The sequence below is a fragment of the Cloeon dipterum genome, chromosome 3 (genome assembly GCF_949628265.1).
Source record: "Cloeon dipterum chromosome 3, ieCloDipt1.1, whole genome shotgun sequence".
NCBI lineage: Eukaryota > Metazoa > Arthropoda > Insecta > Ephemeroptera > Baetidae > Cloeon > Cloeon dipterum.
This window is the reverse complement of record NC_088788.1, coordinates 948359-974630: the sequence shown is the minus strand read 5'-3', so window position 1 is coordinate 974630 and position 26272 is coordinate 948359. Positions and strand designations below refer to the sequence as shown.

Sequence of the window (26272 nt, the reverse complement as noted above, 5' to 3'; positions counted from 1 at the left end):
ATGTGCTTAAAAGTTGTCCCATGACAAGTGCGAACTTTGCAGAAAATTTTGTTCTTAAATATTTTCACTTAAAACTCGAAAAAATGGAAAATTTTCATTTTTCGTTAATTTTCCGCCTCCAAATCTCGGATTCTAACCATCGGAATTGCAAAAACTACCCACCGTTGGCCTCCCCTGAGCAGCTGAAGGATTTAGGAGGTGCTTACCTCCATCCCCTTTCAACCCCCTGCTAACATTTTAACAGTAAAAAATGTACCCGAAAGCATTTTTCTCAGTTTTAAAAATATTTTAATGATTGGGGGTGGGGGGTAAGCAACCCCTAAACACTTAAGCTGGTCAGGAAAAGTCCAGAAGAGCCTAATGGTGGGTAGTTTTTGCAATTCTGATGGTTAGAACCCGAGATTTGGCGATGCAAAAATAGCGAAATTTGAATAATTCCTATTTTTCGTGATTTTTGGGTTCTTTGCAACCCCAAATCTCGAGTTCTAAGCATCACAATTGCAAAAACTACCCACCGTTGGACTCGTCTCAACTTTTTCTGAGTAGCTAATTGGTTTAGGGGTGTTTTATATCCACCCCTAAGTTGCCATACAGATTTAAAGATATGCAAAAGTGAGCGGCGCAAGGACCGGTGATCGTTTTTCAACAAAATTAAAGCAATGGGGATGAAAGGGGGTGGGTGTATGCACCCCCTAAACCCTTTAGCTGCTCAGAAGAGATTGAGACGAGTCTAACGGTGGGTAGTTTTTGCAATTCTGACGATTAGAACCCGAGATTTAGAAGTGCAAAAAAGCAAAAAAATGTCTTTTTGTATTTTTTGAAGTGGAATTTCTCGAAAACTTAAAATAACACCACTCTGGTGATTTGTGGTGAGGATGAAAATTAAATGTTATAATTTTATGGTTTAATTGTGATATATTGAATTGAAAATTGAAAAATGTGAAAATTGAAAATTTTCCGGCTGGTTTTCTAGCCGAAAAACCTTCTTAAAATCTCTCCTGTCTACAGGACTACAGGAATCTGGCCGGGCCCTTCTTATAACTGAGAAGGTCACGGAAATGTATCAAGGTTCTCAATCATCCACACGCGACAACGTCAACTCTGCCATGCTTTCACTGATAGAGTCGATTATGGATTATTCCCTTCAAGCAAGTAATTGAATTCAACTCGCCTAAAAGGGCTGTGATATTTTTCCTTTTGGTTCCAAATGACGCATTCTCCGTGTTTAAAAAGAATAATTATTTCATCTATCAATCAATATCCAGGTGCGAGATGGTAATCAGCAGGTATGAGATTGATTCGAAATTCCAGTCAGCTTCCGTGTGTGCGGATGAAATAATCAAAGGCCGGACGGCTTGCGCAGGCAGGACACGATTCCATCTCGAGGCGCAGCTCTAAAAGCTTTCACTTCACATTTTCCAGCTCAGTGGTCAGCCGCACGAATCCCGGAGGTGCGTCCAACAGTGCATCACAAATGAATCGCCTTAAAGTCAAAGTCAGAACTAGAGCTTGTTGTCGGCGCAGCGGCAGCGGCAGCGGCAGCTCGTCGTCCGGAATATGATCTCGTTTAGTGGCTTGTTGTAACACACTCTCGGCAATGAACTCGGCTCGTTATTAAAATGTTGCCAGCCAGCCAGCAGGCAGCAACGTCTCTGTCTCTGCACTGCAAATTTTATGCTCTTTGCCGTCGGGCGTCTTAACGAGCCCCATTACTCGGCCAATCTTGCGAGCAAACATTTGCTCTGGCGCGCATTAAAATTGCTGCTAATTATCCTCGTGCCCATTACACGCCATTGTTTCTGCCAAATGACGCTCGTCAAGAGAGTCTCCCCCGCCGGACAAATTGGATGAAACTTTAATCGCGGCTAATAGATCATAAATATTGCCACGCACGCGCGTGCTTTTCCACACACCATTAGGCTTCGTGCGAAATTTAGCAGCGGGCCTAATAAAACTTGATGCGGAACTGCGGTAAAATAAAAAAAGAAAAATACGAGTTCCACCTATTTCCAGAGTTTTTTATGATCCTCATCTGCTGCAATTAGTGGTGGCGGAAGCAGAGCGGGTTCAAGGACGTGGAAGATAGAACACCGTGTTCAAATTGTGGATGAGACCGGGAAATTCTTAAAAATCTCTCTTTGGTCTAATTTTTCTCCAAAGAAAAGAACATAATTTTCCAAGCAGAATGGGTCAAGAAGAATAATTATGCTTTCTAAATTTGTTATTTTATTTTCAGTTATCAACTCAAGAAACCCTTTAGCAGGAAATTCAGCGTTATTTAATATCGCTGCTTCTCCACTATTCTGCGCCTCATTAGCAATGAACTGACATGAGAGCCTTCTAACTAGGTTGTTGCGTGTTGATTGCATACAATGTGCAATTGAGTGGTATCCCAGGATAATAATAACATACATTATTGACGTTATGATCGACGTTGCATTGTGCAAAGCTGCTGCGAATTGCGGTGCAGATTCTGCAAACATACACTCGAATATTAATTCCCGCATGTTGCTTGTAAGCCTTGAAATGATTTACATCGTCAAATACTAGGCCACTTTACCACCGAAGCTTTGTAAAGATTAAATTGTTAGAGTTTCTTGCTTTCCTTTATTTTTTTAAAATTTAAATATTTACTTAAACCAAATTTGTATACATTCCAATCGATTCCTGAGGTTGGGTACTGATTTTTTCCACTTGAATAACATTTTAATACGTGCGAAAAGAGGTGCAAAGCAAAACGCACTTTGTTTTGGTGCGTAAAACGTACTGCGCATGCGTCACCACTCTGACGTCACGGCTCTCTCAGCTGCCAATGCCAAGCTAGAGCTGGAGCAGGCGACGGCAGAGACATCTGCGCATCCCCAGCATGAACAGTGAAGCTGAGCAGTCACGTGACTCATTCCCGGAATCTCATTGGCCAAGAGCAAGCGCGCATCTCTCTTGGCGTCTCCCCTCCACTGGAACGCGCTCTACTGCGCATGTCACACTCCTCAGAGTGGGGGTATTACAAGAGGAGGGAGAAGCTCTAAGCCAATGGGATGGCGGGATTGGGTCTTGGGTCACGTGACTGCTCGAGCTGCGTGTTGTGCTTCTCTGATCTCGATAACTATGCGCAGATGTCTCTACTGTCGCCTGCCTGTCAAAGCATGCCTGTGACGCATGCGCAGTAGCGAACTAAAGTTTCAAACGTTTTGCTTTGCGGCTCTGTCGGTTTGTGAACAAAAAATCCAGCTCACGTTAAGGTATGGCGTGTGCATTTTACGTGGCTATGCAACCCGCTTGTCCGGCCCGTCAGACAGGTTGCATACCTCCGTTTTGCTCAAGTTGCGAGCAGTTTAGCGTCTGACAGCGGCAAGTTGTGCGATGCGGGTGACTTGTTTGTGTGAGAAGCCGGTTGCCGGTCGCATCCAGCAACTAATCAGGCTGGTGCAAAAGTGTACAGTACTCACACACACACACACACACACACACACACACACACGTACACGTAGCCTCGTTTGCATGGTGAAACGAACGAGCCATCAAGAACACCTGTTAGTGTGTGGGTAGCAAGCAAAGAGTGTTTGCGAACAAACAGTCGCCGCGTCGCGTTGTGCGGTGAACGTGGCGAGCTTGCAACTTTGATGTTGCAAGGAAGGAAAACCAATGCTTTTTCCTGCTTTACAAGTGTGGAACTACCGCCAAAGAGAGAACTTCTTCTGAATCAATGTAAATTTGTTTAGAGAATTCGAATCCAGAAGGAAGAGAGATTTTTTAATCTGCCAAGTTGCTTTCTGTGTTGGTTCCCGCCAGTCAGAAGTCAATATGGCGTCGAAATTTATAGTTTTTTGAATATTGAAGCTGCGCAGTAAACTTGTGCGCATGTTAAGCATGCGCAGTATATTCAAATCGCTTCTTCATCTCACAGGGAGACTGAAACTCATCACTGCGCATGCGTGTCCTAAATCAAAACCTTCTGCGCAGTAGTAATTCCCACCTGGGAGCCGGGTTGCGATCTGTATTGGTTCCCGCCGGTCAGAATTCAATATGGCGTCGAAATTAAGGAGACGGTCCAATCAGAAGCGTCGAATAAGGGGCGTGCCGACCTAATAATTTCATTCCCGCGGGTTTTGTTACATTTCCATTTTAATCAGTTGTTTTTAAAGAAATAACAGCAAAAATATTCATTTTAATGATAAATTTTCCAAGCCAATTTCATTTCCTGCTTGGGAAAAGACTGTTTGAAAACTTCTAATGAGCATCATTGGAAGAATCCAATTTCCGGCACATTCCTTCATGAGAACGGAGATAAAAGAGACATCACATTTTAATAAAAATCAGCAACGGCGTCGGGAAAGAGAAGAGGTTGAGTAACATTTTTTAGCAAATAAATTTTTTGTTCATATCGTGATAGCCACAAAGCTAGCGTAAAACTAATTTTCTTGAGCTTTGTTTCGCCAGCGGCAAAAATGTAACATGTAAGACGGCGCAAACGAAATGGAGGGGCTTTTACTGCGCGGAGGCTCTGGGCGGATTTGTGTGACTGGATGCATTCACAAAGGAAACCAATCTGGCGTTTTATCACCGCCCATACGCGGCGGCGGCGGCGGCGGCGGCGGTGGCATCATTGTACAAATTCAATCTCTGGCAAAAGCGAGTGAGTGTATTTTCGCGGGCAGCCGCAGCCAGCCAGCCAGGCCAGGCCTCGGCCTCGATTGTGTCGCAGCCGAGATGAAAATGGGAATAAATACATGTCGTCGTCGTGCGAGCGACATTATTACGGCAAAAAACGACAGCTTGACAAGATAAAAGATTGCAGTTTCTATAAGGGCCGGGCTCAGCTCGCTTGTTTATGGACGCAATAAGTGGCTCTGAAAAATTGAATCTTTTTTTGTTTCGCTTTGTTTCTTAACATGCCAACGGCTGCGTTGCTAAATTTCTACATAATATAGATGCCATCTTGTGCGAGGAAATTACTCTAATAAAAAAATGATTTACGTGCGTTTCCACGAGAGTTTTGATGTATTTTATGATTTTCGTGTGCTTTTAGGGTCATATTTAGAATAATAAAATGATTCTCGAATAAGTTAACTTAATTTTGAATATTTTGAATTTTCCCTAAAGAATTTAAAAGGTTTTCTAACGGCCAGTTTAAATTTTCAGACGAGTTTTGTGCGAATATCATAAATGTGAGAACAATTTTTACAGTAGAAAAAAAACTGGAAATTTAAACAGCTTTCTGAATTTAGGCAGTTTTTGACGCTACTTAAAACTGCTGAATTTTAATCAGGCCAAACACACACCCCTGTCGAAAATCTACAATTTTTGAAAAAATTAAATATCTTTAAAGACTCAAAAGTACTATTTTTTATCTTCTCACAATTAAATTTTCATAATTTTTCTCCCCCCGAAAGCAATTAATTTCCTTTGCTAAAAAAGAAGGCGTAACCTCTAAAATTTTGGCTCATTTTTTCCTAGGATTTAAACTCAGAATCAATATATTCAACCATGCAGATTCCATTTGAAAAATCCCCTTGAAATGGAAATTGGACGCGGAGGTATCCGCAGGGGCTGCACGCGGCGGCGGCGGAGGCGGCGTCTTGGCTGCAAAAAGGCGAGAATTGCCACAAAAGGCCGTGTGCTCACACCCCAGGATATTTTATGGCTTTTAATTTAAACCTTTCACATTGACAGCCCATAAAATTTCTGTAGATTAGTTTTCTGCCGCTCATATCCTCTGGAGGTGTGCTGTGCCGCCGGCGCCAACAAAGACTTTCTGCCCGAACGCCCGCCCTCACAGGTGAGTGAAAATAAAAAACGGCGCGGCTTGAATTGGGGCCCGACCTTTTACGGCTTTAATCAGAGAAAAATGGGCACGCCCCGGCACAGGGCGACAAATTCGCGGGATAAATTTTACGATCCGCTCGGCCCGTTGTGATATCATAATCACGGCCGTTGTCGCGGCAAATTGCCCTGCATGCCTCCGGGTACATTCTTAACAAGAGTAAAATGCCCCTCTCATCGTTTTTAACCTTCTCGGAATTTGTTTGGTCCAAATGAGATTATCTGTTGTTCACGTACCGCCTACGTGCCCGGTAATTGAATTAAAACGTCACGTCTGCTGTTCAGTACAGTCTATTCCATTCCAGGTAGTTATCCGCTCCGAATGAGGCCTTTGGAACAGTTGGCACAGCTTTCATCTTAGCTAGATTGCGTGTTTTATTATTTACAGCCTTTCCTGGTTTCGGTGACGAATTTGCGGATGCTGTTACACACCTGAATTATTGCTTATTGCACGTGACATGGGCTCGGCTCTCCTCTCTTTATATAAAAGTGGAGTTTATTTCGAAACGGTTTTCCTGAAACGTATATTGATTGAACCGATGTAATATCCTGCAGCGGAAAAGATTTTTCATATCCTTCCTGGAAGCAGATATCACAAATTGACGCATATCGCAAACGTTCAAAAGATTTTCTGGCCTTATTTTCAATATCTTCGAGCTCGATTTAAATTCAATCAATGATTGCTGTAAACATGACGCAGATATTGCGTCTCTTAGAGTACGGCCGGAATGTAACAAACTTAAAATTAAATTTATCATGAAAATAATTAATATTTTTGGTTTTATTTCTTTACTAACAGCTGATTAGCCCGATAATTGGTGAATCGACCGTTAAATGGCACACCAGGCTGATGGAAATGTAACAAAATACGCGGGAATTAAATTATTAGGTCGGCACGCCTCTTTTTCAACGCCATATTGACTTCCGACTGGCGGGAACAAACCAAAAAATAATCTTTCACCTGCAATCTAGTGCTCGACTTGATTGAAATGCGAGAGACTTTATTTTTCTGCTAGACTGTGTTTGTTTTTCATTAACACAATTGATTAAAATTAAACCACGCGCGATATTTGTTTTAGCGATTGCCTTCGAATCAGTTTTAATTCGTAAAAACTCCAATGATAAATCTTAGAAGCTAGCTAATGTAATCAGAATCAGCGAGAAAGACTCACAACAAATAACTCTCTTGCAGCTAGAGTAATCGCTCATTTTTCAATCATTTCTCATTGCTCAGCAGCTGAATAATTAATGAACACTTTGCCGTCCGCTTAAATTATGTATATGGATGCGAAACAAAAAAAAATAACTTTTACAGACAACCCATGCACGATATTTATTCTCGACTCACTCTCATTGTCATCGAATTAGATTACATCGAGAACGCGATTGGCATGAGAAAAATCTGCTGTTGCTGAGAAGCAAAATGTTGCTTAATTTTCCCAGGGGTCATTTTTTTTTCTCTGTAGCGCGCGTTTGACAGCACAGACGGCTGACAAAAATGGTTGCGTGCGGTCGATTTTGTGCGATACGTGGTGTGAAAGTCGATTTCCCGCGCGCGCTCCAAAATTACGTATTTGCCGATAAGGCGACGCTGGAAACGAACGACCATTTTAAATTGCACGCTGTGCGATCGTCGTGGCCAGATTACAGTTCAATTTTCATCAAATTTAATGTTTTAAAGCGGAGGAATAAATGCTCCCCGAGGTATTGGGGATTAGTTAATACACAGGATTACAATTTCAGCAAGTTATAATTGCGGGGAAAGACATATGAAAAAATATGTTTCAAATTTCAAAAGTTATTTTAGAAGAAAAATCGTATTGGTTTAAAATATTCTCTCACTTTTCGACTCAGGGGATGAATAGCGGTTGGGGGTGAACACCCTAAAAACTATTCAGTTCATTAGAGGAGGTCAAGCCAAGTCGATTGGTGGCTAGTTTTTTAATATCTGACTGTTAAAACCCGAGATTTGGAGGTCCAAACATTTGTAAAAATTGAAAAATTTGTATTTTTCAAAATTCAAAAGTTAATTTCTCGAAAAGGAAGGCAAACACCACCTTAAAATGTTCACACAAGTTCACAACTATCCTGGCACCAATTTTTAGGGGCATTTTGGATTTTCAAAATGTGGCCCTGAATTTAAAAATCCAAAAAACACCCAGAAATTATCGAAAATTACCCTAAATTACCTTTGACCTTGAATGATGACCTCAAATTTAGTGTTCATTCGGTCGGGCTCACCGAGGGGAGTACAACGCAGATCCTAACTTTTAAATTGAACCAATTCAAAATTAATTAATGCAGAAAATGTCCCGTAAAACCAGCAAAAATGAGAAATTGGACTATTTTTTTTAATTTTAAATGGCTGCAAAATAATAAAAATTGAAATTATCCTTACTTCTCCTTGTTCATTTTATTGTCTATAATTTTTTTCAGAGGTTTACGAGGTTTTTGCTCACTTGAAAATCAATAGAGCCCGAGTGGAAACATCGCGAATGCGAATGCCGCAATATAAGTTTAGCAATCGATTGAAATCTGAGTTGGGCCGCACGTAGAGAAGCAGGAAGCAGGAAAATCCAGTTGATCAATGGTCAGCAAAAGAGGCGGACGATTGTGTATGTATATGCAAGCAAGGGTCCGCGCGCGCTCGGGAGCGGAGATAAGGCGCCGGCGAGAGTCAAGTTGTCAATTCGATGCCGGGCGCAGGCCGGAGGGAAAAAAATGTCTCGGCTCGGCGCAGCAGCGTGAAATTGGTCAGTTGTCGCGAGCAACGAAACAAATTTGAGCGATAAATCGAGCCAGCCAGCGACCGCCCTCCGACTTTGTGATATTTCGGCAATTTCGGCGCCGCAACGAGCGCGCGCGGAGCCGAGGAATGCGACGAGTTTGATAGTAGCAATTCGCTGCACGCCGCCCATAAATAAGTTCCGAAAAGGAACTCACTCGTCCGCCGCGCGCCGATATTTATGTGTGCACCGCGCGCAATATGCGACCCAGAGATTCCATATCTGCGACAGTTATTTCGCATCCAATTATACTCACTGTGGGAATTTATTTATGACACTTTTCTCGCTGTATATACATTATTATTGCTTTGGCGCAGCGTCTGATTTGCGGTCACACACAGACACGAGGATTTTAATTTACGACGCAATTTCGAAAGAGAGAGAGAGACAAACGGAATGACTGAGCTGCGGATTAACTTTTTTAATTGGATCGCATGCAAATCGCCTTATCTCTGCTCGCGGAATGCGCTGTCCCAGAAGAGCACGTTGTGCGTGAGTGGAAATACTGATTCAAGTGGCCGTTGCATCTACTCGAGTGGAAAAATTACATCTTGTTCGGATATCTTGTCTCTCTACCGATCACGCTACGTTTCAAATATAGGGACTGGCAAATTTTCGTTGAATTATTCATGTGAAACTGCATAAATAAGTAAAAATTTAACTAAACGTCGGACGAAGTTGAAATTTGAAAATGTCAGATATTTCATTCGTGGCAAATAATTATTTTCTAAATTTAGCAATGTGCAATAATGAAATCAGGACCGAGGAACAGTTAATTTAACTGTTTGTCTATGATTTTTCGCCTGATTTCCATCCCTCTCGTCGCGATCTATCCAATGGTGAGCGAATTTTGAAGAAAAATTTCCTAAATAACTTTTCATCTGATTTTCTAAAAATTTAAATGCTCCTTTTTTATTCATACTGATCAAATTCAGGTCAACTTTTTAATAAACAATGATAAAAAATTGCCTTTCAAATAATGTACGAGCAAACAGTTACACAATTTATTGATTTGAAACATGCCATTTTCATATCTTTCTCTTGCAGAGATTGATTGTACTCAACGAAGCACATTGAGAGCTTTATATCGCTTTTCTATTTCTCATTAGTAGTTTTACACTGTTTTTTTCTCAACGTGGAACACGGCAAACTGACTGAATTTCAGCTTGCCATATAAAACCCTTTGATGTTTAACAATTTTCAGAGCGAAAATACGCCGTGAAAGAGGGTATTAACAATTCATTTTTTCTATTCTCTTGGCCTACCGGGAATTGTGCGTTGCTACTCGACCTGGATGAAGCCATTTTGCATTGCCGTTAATTAATTTTCCTGCACCATTTTATTTTCTTTAAAAATTATAATTAATACTGATCTATAAATACAATTCTTTTCTCATTGGCTACGCAGTCAAAAGAAAAATAGTTGAGCGATTGGAATTGCCAGGTAATCAACTTTATCTGCCAAAATAAAAAATTTTACCCTCCGCTACTTGATCGTTCGACTATTAGTTGGTCGGAGGAAGAGAAGAGCATTAAATAATAAAACGATCCGACAGTTTCAAGTTGGACTTCGTGCGGTGCGCGGGTGGGCGCGTATATTCACCCGAAAAGGCAGACTGCCGGTGTCATAAAAGATAACTAACATGTCATTTTCGGCAACAGTCGAAAGATTCTCCGCTCGACAGATTTACGACGTTGGTTGGTTCTCTCTGCTCTCCTCCATTATATTTCCCTTCTTTTCCTGCCCGCAAATATGACATGTCAAAGATTCACTCGGCGTCGAACGCAGAGTCTCGGCCCGCCGAGCAATTACGCCTAATACGCGCCGCTCTAAAAGTTGCGGCTCGATGGACCGGATCGAGCACCGCGCATTATTTTATCCAGAGCACACGCCATTTTTCACTTTTGGCAAACGGTCGCCGGGCAGCTCGATTACGCGGCACTGCCTCCGCGCCGCGCTTTTAGTAAATAATTTCACTCGTTTGCCTCCGTGTCACTTTCAAAATCACTCACTCGGCGCGCCATTGAACCAAATTTATTTTCACAAACTGGCTCAAATTTCCATTTGAATATATGAAAAGGCTCGATTTTATTTTAGGGTAGAATAGGGGAGGGGGTGAGCACCCCAAAAACTATGCAGCTCATTAGGGGAGGTCAAGACAAGTCGATTGGTGGGTAGTTTTTGCATTTCTGATGGTTAGAATCTGAGATTAGGCGATCCAAATATTCGAAAAAATTTAATAATTCGGGGTTTTTTGAATTTCTCAAAATCAAAGCGGAAAATCACCTTGAAATTTTCACACAAGTTCACACGTACCCTGAGACCACTTTTTAGGGTCATTTTGGATTTTTAAAATGTGGCCTTGAATTTAAAAATCCAAAAAACACGCAGAAATTTTCAAAAATGGCCTATAATGACCTTTAACTTTGACCAATGACCTCAAATTTGGTGTTCATTCGATCGGGCTCAGCGAGAGAAGTACAACGCACACCTTAACTTTTAAATTGCACCAACTCAAAACTAGTTATTGCATTTTCAAAATCCATTAATTCGGAGAAATGAAATAAACTGAATATTTCCCGCCAATTTAAAAAATTTTCATACTCATATTCATACAATTTGAGATTGTATTAACATGATGAGACACATATTAAAGCGAAACTGCGCATTATACGCCTTTCAACACGTATTAAATTTATAGAAGCATACCTTTATTCCGTTTTCCAGCTAAATTTCCACCTCATAATACGCGATGAATTTATGGCTCGGTGTAAACCGGACAATATAAAACAGCAGTGGGCGTATACTCACACACGCCCCGCGTTTATTATTTTAATTGCCAAACTTTTACTAAACAGTAAGCTCCCATTCAAATTAAACTCCGCGCAGCAGTAATTGCAAAAACGCGTCAGAAAAAAATAACATTTTCACACCGTTAAATAAATATATAGAACACTACACACAAAATTTATTTTGAATGCACGGGCGTGAAATTAATTTATGAAACACACCTTAACATCAACATCAACGCGTTTATTTAATTCACAGAAAACCACCGGATCTGTGTAGATTTTCCGCCGGTCAGACGTCAATATGGCGTCGAAATAACGGAGGCCAATCCAGTTGGCCAATCAGAAGCGTCAAAAAAGAGGCGTGCCGGCCTAATAATTTCATTCCCGCGCATTTTGTTACATTTCCATTGGCCTGATGTGCCATCTAACGGTCGATTCGCCAATTTCCGGGCTAATCAGCTGTTTCTAAAGAGATAACAACAAAATTATTAATTGTTCTGAAGCTATTTTAATGATCAATTACATTTTAGAATTAAATATAAAATCATTGGCTTTATTTTTTCAATTTTTTTTCAAATACAATGCATAGTTATAGAGCAGTTTGTCAGCCCTTTGATATGAAAAAGAACTTTGACGGGCGGTCCATCCAAAATGTATACTGCAGTCTGCCGCAGGCATTTGCCAATGTTTCTGCTGCCTTTTGTTTGGTTAAATTGGGCTGCACTGCAGTTTACTTTGTTCACTCGTGCCAGGTCGCTTTTGTGTGCAATACAACCGGCAGAGCGAGAGAGCGAGCGAGAGAGAAACGATCTCCTTTGTCTCGGCATCGCTCGCCGTGTGCCGTGCCGGTGACTGGATCATTCACTAATCTTTCACTTGTGCCCTCGCCATTCGCACCCATTCCATTTTCTCCCAGCCAGAACTGCAGGGTTAATGAAACAAGAAGTGACTGGGAAAATTAACCTCGGTTTAGTGATCTTCCTCATTCTATTAAGCGAAAGAGTATTAAAAAGGAAATTAATTGATTCCAGGGTGAGAAATGTGAGAAGATAAAAAATGGTACTTTTGTTGAGTCTTGAAAGTTATTTTTTTATTTTTTTTTTAAAAATTGCAGATTTTCGAAAGGGGTGTGTGTTTGGCCTGATTAAAATTCAGCAGTTGAGAGTAGCGTCAAAAACTGCCTAAATTCAGAAAGCTGATTAAATTTCCAGTTTTTTTTCTCTTCAAATTTACAATTTTCGCGCGAAATTCGTCTGAAAATTTCACAATAAGGCTTGGTTTTCTTTAACTTCATAATTTAAACAAACAATTTGTTTTTCAACTACTGAAAAAGTCTCTCTTTAATATAAGTTATCTCAAACACGCGCAAATCTACTTAATCAAAAGATAATTGGATCGAGGCAGAGCACAACATGTTGGGGAGTGAGTGCATCAAACGGAGAGATAACGCACCAGCATGTCGTCTGTGTGTGTGTGTGTTGTTGGCGAGTCAGTAGTTGGGGTGGTGCGCGATACGGCAGGCTTGTTAGCGCGGTCCATGAATCAAATCTGGCGTTGTTGTGTGCAGCAGCGGCAGCGGCGGCAGAAACAAGGCACACCTGCGGCCGAGAGGCAAACCTCTGGCTCTGGGCTGCCCGTATCCGCATCCCCTTGCCTTCCTTCCTTCCGCCCAGTGCGAAACAGCGCACAGCCGCGTGCTCCCAGCCTCGGATAATCATAATAATTAATGCCAATTATTTCCACACCAGGTCACAGCGTGCGCGCCACACGCTTCGCCTGCTCGCGACCATCAATGCGGAAAGGGTTTGGCCTGATTGCAATAATTATCAGTTGTTATCAGGCTCCAACCCTTTGTGGCTACAATCTCGCATGAAATCTCACAAAGAACCTTTGCCCGCTTAAAGAGGGATCATGGTAGTCAATTTCCCCGCAAAATTTTGCCCTGAAAATCATAGAAATTGTTTAAATGGAATAAAAATAAATTTTTTGAGGTGATTCTCGAATAAATTAAATTAATTTTGGGTATTTAGATTTTTGCCGAAATAAATTTAAAGGTTCTCTAACGGCCAGTTGAAAGTTTTAGACGAATTTTGTGCGAAAATGGTGAATTTGAGACAAATTTGCTCAATAGGAAAAAAACTGGAAATTTAACCAGCTTTTTGAATTTAGGCAGTTTTTGACGCTGCTATCAACTGCTGAATTTTAATCAGGCCAAACACAAACCCCTTTCGAAAATCTGCAATTTTTGAAAAATAAAAAATAGCTTTCAAGACTCAAAAGAAATATTTTTCATCTTCTCAGAATTAAATTTTCATCATTTTTCTCACCCCGGAAGCAATTAATTTCCTTTGTAATCGGTAAAATTCTAAAAATTGATTTTTGCCCACTATTTGGTCAAAAATTGGTCGGTTAGTAGGGTTTACTTTTCATCTAAATATATTTTTTTTAAATAAATAATACGACGAGACCTTTAATCTAATTATTCCCAAGCCGCATTGAAAAATTTAACCCTTTGATCACGTTGGTACAGTGGTTATTTTCCGCGCAGCAAAGGTTGAATTCTGTAGACATGCATCTCCGGCTCTCAAACAATGCGGTGCTCCAGCTCGTAAACAAGAGGAGGCTCAAAATGGAAATTCCATTCACACACGGGGCGCACGGCCGGGTGGCGAGACAAAAAGTTGAAAGCTTTCAAGTGCGGGGTGGGCACAAACACGCACACTCGCCGGCCTGTGTGTTTCGCGGCGGCGGCGGCGGCCGGCGCAGTGAGAAATGTCGCTCTCCCGATTCAACAATGGAGAAGGAGATGCTAATCTCGGCGGCGGTGGCGGCTTTATTCTCGTCATTTGTACAGAGAGGAAGAAGAAAGTCATGCGCGCGCCCGCGCGGGGGCGCGGGGGCGACGAAGACGCTTGTCTCCGGCCAGGAATTTATTCGCAGATATAAATCTCACACGCGCGCTCGCTCGCTCGCTCTCCTTTTGCTCAAAGTCTAATAATAATGCGAAAGGCAAAGAGACGAGAAAGAGAAAGACGGCTTTTTGCTTTGCTTTGCTTTACTATGCAACGGCCTCGGGGCTCGATTTCATCTCGCAATTAAATGTAAATAGGCGCGCGCGCGGTGGCGGAGCAGGCGGAATCTTTAATTTGCCACTCGGTCTTTCACCCCTTTTTCGGTCCACCTCCCCCGCTCACAAAGGAAAAGGAAAACGAGAATGCAATCCTGCACCCAACCGCTCAACAACAGCTAATCGGATTTCTCGATTTAAAAATTAATTTGATTTTGTTAATAAAATAAATATTCTAAAAATACTATTTTTTTTGGGGCTTCGAACGAAAATATTTGCACGCCCAAATCTCAGCTTTTAGTGGTCGGATTTTGAAAAACCAAACACAGATAGATAAGTCTCAACCTCCTCTAGGTATTCAAAGCAATTGAAGGGTTGCAACCCCTTCAACCCTTTTTTCCCTACCTAAAAAACACGATTTTTAAAAAAATTTAATGTTCACGTCTCACTGCGCGCTAGAGTTGAGTGTAAATCAGCCTGAAACCACTTCAGTTATTCATGGAACGTGAAAATATGTCAAACGGTCTACAATATTTGTAAATTTGACCGTTAGAACTTGAGATTTAGTTGAAAAACTGTTTTTTCGGTTAACACGACCTCCGAAAAATTACGTTTTTTACCAAATCTCGGCTTCTAAGCGTCCAATTTACTAAAACTGCATACCATTCGACTCTTGATGACCTCCCCTAGATAACCAAAGCAAATTAAGGGTTGCAACCCCTTCAATCCCTTTTTCCACCCTAAAAAAACCTGATTTTTTACAATTTTTTGTCGTTTTTGCCTTACTGAGCATCAGAGTTGAGTGTAAATCACCCGGAAAACACTTCAATTCTTCATGGAACGTGAATACAAGTAAAACGGTACGCGATTTGTGTAAATTTGACCGTTAGAACTAGAGATTTAGTTGAAAAACTGTTTTTTCGGTTAACACAACCCTCGAAAAAATACGTTTTTCACCAAATCTCGGCTTCTAAGCGTCCAATTTACTAAAACTGCATACCATTCAACTCGTGATGGCCTCCCTTAGATATCCACAGCAAATTAAGGGTTGCAACCCCTTTTTCACCCCTTTTAAAATGGTAAAAGGGCATTTTTCACCGGTTTTTAGCAATTGTCTCGAATAAAATCGCTCAAATTTAATATAAACAATCATCCCTCTTCTTCACCCCTCAAATTTAAGTGCAAGATAATTTGTTATAATCATTTAACTAATGGTTTTCCGCGCGATCAGGAAGTAAATTACAAAAATATTGTAATAAAAACAAAAAACCGTCAAAAATGTAAATTTTCACCCAACCCGAGCGTCCTCGTCCTTTCTCCCTCTCTAATCGCATTCAGCGACTGTTGAAACCATGCCTCTGATTGTGTGAGTTCCACCCTCTCGCCGAGTTGATATCATGGATTCGGTGAAATTACCGCGCTTTCCGCTTAAGATGCAAAAATTCACACTTGCAATTCAAAGCAAGGCGGTGCGGCGTCGGCCGCGCGCGAAATAAGATCCGCGTTCGCTCTCTCGTCGCAACGGCTGTTTGGAGAAAATGAAGCCGTTTGAATTAAAAGTGCCGGCGGCGGCGCCAGGCGGAATGCAATATTGTGCAGTGCGTCTCGAGCAAAAGCGCCGAGTAATTCTAGCTCGCGCGCGCTCGCGACCTAATTATTTCACAGCCATCCCCAGCCGATGCTTTTCTCCCTTTGTGTGTGCTCTCTCTCTCTCACACAGTCAGCCCTTGCTCCACCGCCGCCTTTGTGCAGTCGGAATTAAAAACCCGATTTGCTCTCCATACTCATCAGCAGCTCAAGGGCGAAACTTGTTTTCCTATTCATGTCTTCATCAGCTAGTGCATCTCAAGATTCCGCGTATTTAAAATATATAATTTATTTCAACTTCTATATCTTTCACTGTGCAGAGTGTAAAAGACTCTCGTTTCAAAGACAAACGAGTCTGAAGCTATAATTAGAATTGCTCGTTGCTGTTTATTAATTACACATTCAAGTGGAACAATAATAGAAATGAACCGACAGAGCCACTGGCTTGCATTTTTAATTAAAGGCGATTCAAAAAGTGGAGAGAATGATAGGGATTTTTGTTTAAAAAATGATAATACATGAAAAGTTAAAGCTTCCGGGATGAGAAAATATTGATAATTTAATTGTGAGAAGAAAAAAAATAGTTCTTTTGAGTCTTGAAAGTTATTTTTTATTTTTTCACAAATTGCAGATTTCCGAAAGGGTTTTGTGTTTGGCCTGATTAAAATTCAGCAGTTGATAGTAGCGTCAAAAACTGCCTAAATTCTGAAAGCTGATTAAATTTCCAGTTTTTTTCCTATTAAGCAAATTTTTCTCAAATTTACTATTTTCGCACAAAATTCGTCTGAAAATTTCAGCTGGCCGTTCGAGAACCTTTAAATTGTTTCCGGGATAATCAAATTACCCAAAATTGTGTTAATTTATTCGAGAATCATTTCAGAAAAAAATTTGAATCATTCAAAGCTACCGGAACGTTTTTAACGACGCTATATAAAACTTTTCATTTTAAAATATTAGAAGGCCAAGAAAATTAATATTAATTTTAGGACCAGAATTTCCTTGTTCGGTTATTAATATAAAGCATTTTGAAGAGGTTCAACTTTCCTTGAAAATGGTCGCTTTTTACGCATTCAATGAAGCTTTTACGCAATCAATAAATGTGTAGGCGCTATGCAAGGGATAAAAAATCTCCGAAAATAGCTCCCACGTCAGAAGAAATTTTCAAGAAATATTTTCCTCCTCGAACTTGTTTATGAAAGGTCCCGAAATATAGCAGAAATCAATCAATAGACTTGCACTAATTGGGAAATGTTGAGTTTTTTATGTATAGATCCTGATTTTTGGCCACTCGTTATCGTAAATTTATTTATTCACAATTTAGTGCCAATATTTTTTTTAAAATTTCAATACTAAGCTTCAACGGCTTCAAAGAGGTAATTTATAAAGCTGAAGGATGCAAAGTTAGGCGTAAAATTGACTTAAGATTTGAGGAAAACGTGGGGAATGACTTCAATGATGGCCAATTTCAGCGAAATTTAATAATTAAAACAAATGAACCCCTTAGGTTAATTCCAACCCCTTGAAAAAGTCACAATTATTCAATTAGTTACCAAATCTGACCGAAAATTGTGTGAAACTTATTGAATTTTAGGTCAAAAATGGATTTTAATCAATTTAATTCAAATAATTTCGGTTTTCCATGATTTAAATCATTTTAGATGTAATTTTAGTTGCTACCGTTAATCAGAACTCTACCCTGGAGCCGACCTGCGAAGCACTAAAATCGATATCTGACAAAACAGAGCCCTGCTCGTGTGTGTGTGTGTTTTGTTGCTTCAAAGCAGTGAGCTAGCTCTGACTGAAAACGCAGCAAAGTTGAGGCAAAGCGTGACTAATGCCCGCGCTCCCGACCGGGAATATGTAATGGCCAAGTTTGATGCGGGCGCGTTGTGTTATTTCGAAACTCTATATCCGCCAACTGCAGAGAGACGCACGATGAAAAATTGGCCCCGACGCAAGAAACTCCATTGAGTGAGTGGCTTTGGAAAAATATCAAATGGCAGCGCCAAGTGCGCGCGGGGGTGTAACTGTAACGTAACACGAGCCGCGCTCTCTGGAGGGATTTGCAATTGTACAAGCGACCGACACTTTTCCGGCTCGGCTTAAACTTTCCCTGCTCTGCGCCGGCCGGATCTTTATTACCGCGCACACGTGTTTCAACAATTAAGCTGCAACCGTGGAACTATGAGAGCAATTAACATGAACTCCAGAAGGGCTGGCCAAAAATTTAACTGTGTGAGCTTTTTAAACGAAGTTTGTATGGATTCTGGATGGACCAGGGAAGCTGCTTGAATGGTGGAAACAATGCCAAGTGCGTTGTGTTTGTTTCAGGGGGTGAAAGTACTTCTTTTTTTGTTATGTAAATACAAAAAAAGGTGGGGTTTTTGTTAAAAACAAAAATAAGACGTTAAAGATCTCTTAGGGGAGGTTTCTGAGCCCACCAATCGATTCCTGAGGGTCGAATTAGGTAAAATGGATGTTTTTTCCGACCAAAAACGTCCGGCGCAACGTGCGAACTTTTTTCCCGCCAAAACAAATGAATGCGAGAAGTGCGCATGCGCGAGAGCTGGTTCGAGCACTTGCAGAGAGACCACTGGTTAGAATGACTTCATTGTCAGATCCAGCCAGCTCTGACGCATGCGCAGTTCTCGCATTCAAATTGTTTTGGCGGGAATTAAGTTCCCACGTCGCGCTGCACTTTTTTTAACGGAAAAAACGTCAACTTTACCTAATTCAACCCTTAGGAATCGATTGGTGTGCTCAGAAACTTCATCCTGGCATTGGGAGAGATCTGTGACGTCAGAGGGGAGGCGCTTGCGCAGTAGCGAATTGAAGGTTCAATCGTTTTGCGCGCCAGAGCAACGTGCGTTTTGCTTTGCGTCTCTGCTCGCACGTCAAAAACCATTTTTCAACCGGAAAAAATATTTTCCCTACCTATTTCGACCCTCAGGAATCGATTAAAACATAAAAAATGTGGATCCAGGGGTTGCCACCTTTTTTGAAAATAAAAAACACTTAAAAATCCATAATTTTCAAATTTTCTGGCCATCAAAAGATCTTTTCAATTTTTCCTATAATAAATTTAACAAATTTTCACGCTGAGAAGTATGGAATTTGCATACAGTCACAAATTTTCCGTCTGAATCAACAAAGATTTGAATTATAGACCTCCATTTTTAAGCAAAATTGAATAAAACTGCGCCTGCACATTAATTTATAGTTTCCCCTTGGCAAAACAAACAATTTTCCGCTCTAATTACGACTGCAGAGCAGAGCACATTATTAAATTTAATTGGTCCTTGAGTGCGCACGATGCATGTACGAATATAATGAGATGTAACTGAAATATATGCGTTCGTTGACGGCAGCTCGGAAAGAAGAAGGAAGAAAATTTAAATAACGAAAAGCAGAGAGGCAGCACGCTCTTATTAAATCCAACGCAGATTTTTTTCTGCAACGCTGGCTCGCACCTCATCAACGGATTGTGATTAGCGGCCGGCGACTTATTTACCGAAATGCGCGGAAAAGCGACGAAATGCGCGCGCGCGCGGGCCGCAATTAGCGCTCTAATTAATTAAAAGCGGGCGCGAGAGATAAGGCATTTTATTATCTCGCGGCAGGGGCACAAAAATAGAGCTGAATTGTATGTGGAATGTGGAATGGTGCTTGTGGGCGCTGCATAATTATGCCGGCTCACTGACGCTCGTGGCCCGCGGCTAATTCAAAACTGCGCGCTAACTAATTGAAATGAGAGCTCTCACAGCACGCCGCCGCCGTTTCAAGGGAGCATTTTAAAGAGAGATTGCCTTGCGCCCACCCTCCCACCCACCCAGCGGTCAGCCTTTGCAAACGTGGAAATCCTATTCTCTGCTGAAAACTGGCAGCAGGGCTTCCAACGAAACTCCTCGTCTTTTTTGTTTGGGAATGTGCAAATCAATTGCTACTCCAGTGTCAGTCTGTGAAATTTTATCGGAATTAAATTGAAATTCGCGATTTTTATGGAATTACATGAGAGGAACGTGTTTGCTTGATCAAAAATTGTTTTAAATTTGTTAAAAAACTATTTCCCGGAAGAGCCATTAATTTAAACTGAACAGAACGCGAAAAAAAAATAAAATTGCCAGATTTATAACACGCATTTTGTTACATTTCCATCATTCTGATGTGCCATTTAACGTTCAATTTGCCAATTACCGGGCTAATCAGCTGTTTTTAAAGAAATAACAACAAAAATATTCGTTGTGCTGATCAATTTAAAGACCTATTCCAAGGCAATTTTGTAATAGTTGAATTAATTCTCAATATTTAAGCAGAAATAATCTCTTTAGCTTTCCAACACTGCAGGCTATCAATTTTAGTTTCCATTTTATGATTTTTCAGCTATCCACGCATAAACATTTTAATTAAACCCAGCAAACTCTCGGCTCGCTTTTATAACCGATGACAAACATAAAATAGGTTATTGCCTTTCATTACCGCGTGACATGAAACACAAATATCAAAAACCATCGTGGCAACTTCAAATATTAAAAATTGCGTTTACTCACCGATCGATTGAATCCCAGTGTGAGCTGAAACAGAAATTTTAGGTTATTTTTTTAATAATATTTTGCAAGAATGGTTGTAAAAATCTCTAATTAGAGCGTGACGTCTGGTTTTCATTTAGTGTGCATTGCAAAACAAGTCTCGCGGCGAGCAAACAGAGCATTTCAAACAACGAGAGCGTGTCATCGTTGTGCCCGAATCGAGCCACACATAATTAATTCATTTGTCGCTGACTTTGCATTCACGTTTGCAAACTGAACGAACGAACGAACAGCTTGCGCCAGATGACCGACTCAATTAATGCAAACGATGGCCCACATGAGTAATTAATTCCACGTTTCGCTACCTCGATGTAATTAGCGCTGCTTTTTCTGAATCAATTTTGAATCAATTAATACATTAACCGATAATTCCTGCAACGCTGCTTCACGATTCAATTATATGACGGCTCTCAAAATCAGCATATCGAGCTAGGCAACCGGCACGACATGTTGGCCGTGCTCTCGGAAAACCCCTTATTGATTTAAAATCTTGTTTTTTGCTTCTAAACGACGTTTTGCACATTTTTGTAAGTTCCTAAGGTTGAAATGGGTGGGGTTAATCATTTTTCCGATCGAAAAATGATGAGTAGAGGCGTAAAGCAAGAAGCACACATTGCTTTGGCGCGCAAATCACTTGAAACTTTAGTTCGCTACTGCGCAAGCGTCACCCCTCTGACGTCACAGCCATGCTTCGTGCTTGGCATTGGCAGCTGAGAGAGCAGGCGACAGTAGCGACATCTGCGCATACCTATTGAGATCAGAGAAGCACAACACGCAGCTCGAGCAGTCACGTGACCCAATCCCGATATCCCATTGGCTTAGAGCTTCTCCCTCCTCTTGTAATACCCCCACTCTGAGGAGTGTGCCATGCGCAGTAGAGTGCGTGCCACTGCTTGGAGGGAGTGGAGGGGAGACGCCAAAAGAGATGCGCGCTTGCTCTCAGCCAATGAGGTGGCGGGATTGTGTCACGTGACTGCTCAGCTTCCCTGCTCTTGCTGGGTATGCGCAGATGTCTCTGCCGTCGCCTGCTCCAGCTCTAGCTTGGCATTGGCAGCTGAAAGAGCTGTGACGTCAGAGGGGTGACGCATGCGCAGTAGTGATTCGTGCGTTTTACGCATTTTTCAACCGGAAAAAATATTTTCCCCACCTATTTCGACCCTCAGGAATCGATTGGAAGGTACAAAAATGTGGTTTCAGTGGATACCACATTAATACTTTAGCGTCCAATGCTTTCATACCATTTTTCTTATTTCCCTTCCGCGCGAAATGCGATGACGACAGACAGTGCTTTCCTCTCTCTGATCGAGCAGATGGTCGGCCGGGCGTCTCGTGACGTTCGCGAAAATGTCATAAGAAGTCAGGGGCGCACCTGAAATTTATCAGGGCTGACGTTGAGCCGCGCGGCAATCCATCCGAGAGAGCGAGAACTTGTTGAAGAATGACTGCGCCAAACACGCCGCACGCGCGCGCGCGGTGATCAATAAGCGGACCTGCTGGAATATGTTTTAGCGACGCGGCGTCTGGCAAGAGCTATTACTTCTGGTAATTGTTTGTTTGCGCTGCCGCTGCCGCCGCCGCGTGGGTCGCACATGCCACAACCCTCGGCGCTAATTTATGCCCCGAACAGAACAGAACACACACACATACTCGCTGCCATGGTGTGCCGATGGCAGTTTCTCGGCGGCGGCAACCTGCGTGACTGCACTATGAATCAAACGACGAAGCAATGTGAGCCGAGTTTGTGTTTGTGAGGATACAAATGCTGCGCACTTCCTCCGCGTCAACGTGCGAATTCGAAACTATAGCTAAAGGCTTCGGATACTCTGCTTCCGAGAAGTCATGAAATTAAAGCTCCTCTCTGTGTTTTATTTCACAAATTGGATATGTGACACTTGCAAAAACATCACTTGAGTCTAGTTTTTACTTTTAACAACATGTTTTTTGTTATAAATCATTTTCTGTTCTGTGTTTAGATCATTTTTCAATTAATACGACAAAATCGCGTTAAATGAAGTTTAACCAAACGCTCTAATTGTACTTATTTATTGATTTCGATCGTAATTTTCGCGTGCAATTCTCAGTTCTTGCTGCGTTTTCCATTTTGCATATCACCGAATCAGTTTTGGCGGTGCCACAGTAGTTTTTTACGATCGTGTTCAATGTAAAGGAACTAATGGAGCGCGAAATCGATCCCCGACGTGCTCAAAATCCATCGAGTGCAATAACAATGACGCAGAGTGTTGCAAACGGACTCCCAGGCGGCGGGGCTTCTACACGTTACACATTCATTAGCGCGCGCGGCAGTCGAAATCGAAATATTCGCAGCGAGGCCGCTTTTTGCCCATCGCAGCTGTAAATATTCTATCGAGACAGCAAACTGGCAAAAAGGAGGAGCTCGCTCGCCGCGTGTTATTATTATACGATTCCATTCTGCGCGCGCGGCAGTCTTCCATGGCATGCTTGGGCAAAAAGTGGCGCGTGCACTCGTAAATCAGGCAGCATGTCGTAATAACGCTTTAGAATGCATTTATAGAGGTGTTTGCGGCTCGCGATAAGGAATAAAATTTTATCTCGCGGCGAAAAGCCACTCCTTCCCTTTTAAACGTGCAATATTTCTCGGGACGCCCCTCGCTTTATTGGTATTTGGTTTGGCGGACGAGCCGGCAATTAGGAGGTGCGTTAGCGTTAGCTGCGGCAAAAGGGCTCCGCGGGAAAAGCGAAATTTCACCACTAAAGCCTAGCGTTTTATTTTAAATAAAAATCAAATATATTAAAAATTCCGCCGGGAAATGTTCTCAAAACAACAATTTGCTGTCCCAGAGGTCAATGGAATTTAAAAAAATAATAAATATTGAAAACTTTGCCCTAATTGACCAAATAAACAGTTGAGAAAACTCCGACTTTCCAATTTTTGCGGGATTTGCGGGCGATCAAAGGTCAAAATCGTCATAACTTTGCTCAGGGTGGTCCCAGAACAAAAATTAAAAAAACAGTTTAACTCATCTTAACATGGCAAACAACTTTTATGTTGATTTCAAAGTGGTAGATCACAGGTCAAGGTCATAAAAATGGAATATTTGTTTTGAAACTCAAATTTGGAATTGAAGATATCAAAATTTTTAATTTTTGTCATAGCCATTTTGTAGAGCACAAAAAACTAAGTGAGAAATGTTTAAATTTGGAATGGAGTTTTGCCTCGTTTTTTTTAAAAAAAAATTAAAACTTTGAAACCCTTGTTTTTCGAGGTCGGTAAAAAAAATCCAAATCTCGTCTTCTAATCATCCGATTTTGAAAAACTGCATACCGATAGACTCGTCTCGACATCCCCAAGTGCACTAAAGGGGTTTGAGACCCACCAACCCCCAACCCCTTTTCAAACCCCTCAAAAACGTGAAATTTAGCATTTTTTCGTCCGTTTCAACACTTTAGCATGACGTTGACGAGCAATTGTCTTCTTCAAACCAATTCAGTTACTTATTTCACTTCAAGACGAGTCAAACGGTACTTATTTTTTGTAAATAGGAACACTACAACCCGAGATTCGGGCGGCACAAAGTTTTTTTGTCGAGACGGATGCACCAAATCTCGAACTCTACACTAAAAATCTCGTCGCAATTATAAAATAAACAGCACACTGCTCAACTTTCGGGATTTAAGGGTGTCACCCCATTCAACCCCTATTACACACCCTATTCCTTTGTGCGGTAAAGCGTAATTTAACCACTTCCAAGACACTGATAAACAAAAAATCCAATTTTGGCTTTTATTAACTTCCTAGAACCATCAAGCCATTTTTTTCTTGGTGGAATATTTTTTAAATGATTGCGAATTTCTCATCATCTCTCCAAACAGTGCAAATATCAATACCAATAACCATATTGAATAGCTTGCATAATTTGTAAATGGCAGACACAGCCGCGCACGCTATGCTGCGCGTTTCGAAATGCAAATTGGCCCAAGGCTCTGTTCGGGGTTGGGGTTTGGGGGAGGAAAATCGAGGCCGACGTGCCGAGTGCTGCGAAGCAAGGCTTTTCATCAAAGTTTGTCTATTTCCCGCGCGCCGACAGCCCTATATTCGGTTGACCTCTATAAGCCCCGCTGCCAGCTTTTTGTCCGGCCGGGCGCGCGCCTCCACTTTGAGGAATTTACAATTATCTCGGGCCCGCTCTAGCCACTCGTGTCTCCTTTGTTCGATCGGCAATAAGTCGGCGGGCCGCTTTATTAGTTAGGACTCGAAGGGGTCAACCAAATATTCCATTACACTTGCACGCCGGTCAAAGAGACGCTTTTGAACACGTTGCGAATATTATCTAACGCTCGCACAATTAACTCAGATATGGTTGGATTTTACGATGAAATGTATTTAGTTTTAGCATACCTGGACGGCTATTCATGTATTATTCACAGCACATTAGCCGAAGAGTCGGATTATTTCTCCGAAATAGGTTAATTCAGGAGAAATTACGAAGCACATGATTGAAAAATTGGGAGAAATTTTTTAATAAAAGCAATAATGTCTAGAAACCACCCATAGTTAAATTTAAAAGCACGAGGGAATATTTAATTTCATTTTTCACCATTAATCGCAGTGAAAGATTATGCTTAGACTTCCATAACGCCTAAAACACTAAAAATTTGTGAACAAATGGCATAATTTATTTATTTAAAGACCATGAGGTTCGAAATAAGCGGGTTAATTAATCATTTCGATCGGAAATTATTTTGTGACGTGCGAAAAGAGGCGCAAAGCAAAACACACGGTGCTTTGGCGCGCAAATCGCTTGAAATTTTAGTTCCCTACTGCGCAAGCGTCTCCCTCTGACGTCACAGCCATGCTTTGTGCTTGGCATTGGCAGCTGATTGTGAGAGAGCTGTGACGTCAGAGGGGAGACGCATGCGCAGTAGTGATTGATGCGTTTTACGCGTTTTTCAACCGGAAAAATTATTTTCCCGCCTATTTCGACCCTCAGGAATCGATTGGAATACTCGAAAATGTGGTTTCAGTAGGTTTTAATGCTAAATCTATGCTCTCGTTGAATTAACAACAGAATATTCTTTCAAAATTCATGTTTGAATCCATCCCATATGCAATTCTATCACTTAACAACGTTCATTTGGCAAGGAAAATCAGAATCCACCTACCCTTTCCCAAATAACACACATCTCAATTCCAAATTCAGCCATGCAGAAGTGTATTTCGCCTTAATTAGGCATGAATCATCAATTCGCCACTCGAGCGAACTAATGAGGGTTCGATTTCCACTTGCATTGAAGCGTGAATTTGATTCCCCAACAACCTGACATGGGCAAAACGCGCAATTGGGCCTGCTGGGCGTGGAAGACGATACACCTGCTAATGACAGCCAAATAGCCCTTTTTCGTCGGCGGCGCGCTGAATATTCGGCGTCGAGGGCCCGGGCAGACGGGCAGACAGACAGCTCGCTGCTGCTTTTTTTCCAATTTCCATTTCACATTATCAGCAACGACTCCAACAAATGCTGCCGACGACCCGGCCATTATCGAGAAAGTAATTTTCGTGTTGTGCCGGCGAGGTGGGCGAACGAATTTTCCGCCCGTGCACGCGCCCTCAGAGTCGGCTTCGCGGCTCAGCGAATCGCGCCAATATTTTAT

At 41.6% G+C, this 26272-nt stretch overlaps 1 protein-coding gene across 2 annotated transcripts in view; it reads right to left on the bottom strand.

Moving 5' to 3' along the window:
• LOC135939156 (uncharacterized) overlaps nucleotides 1–26272 on the bottom strand; it is a 131936-nt gene that overhangs the window by 75680 nt on the left and 29984 nt on the right. Inside the window, exon 2 of one of the 2 annotated variants that reach the window (XM_065483382.1) lies at nucleotides 20603–20626. The exons of the other annotated variant lie outside the window; for it this stretch is intronic. Within the exon in view, the coding sequence (XP_065339454.1) occupies nucleotides 20603–20626 (24 nt within the window). The remainder of the gene's footprint in view (nucleotides 1–20602; nucleotides 20627–26272) is intronic. 2 annotated transcript variants of the gene reach the window in all.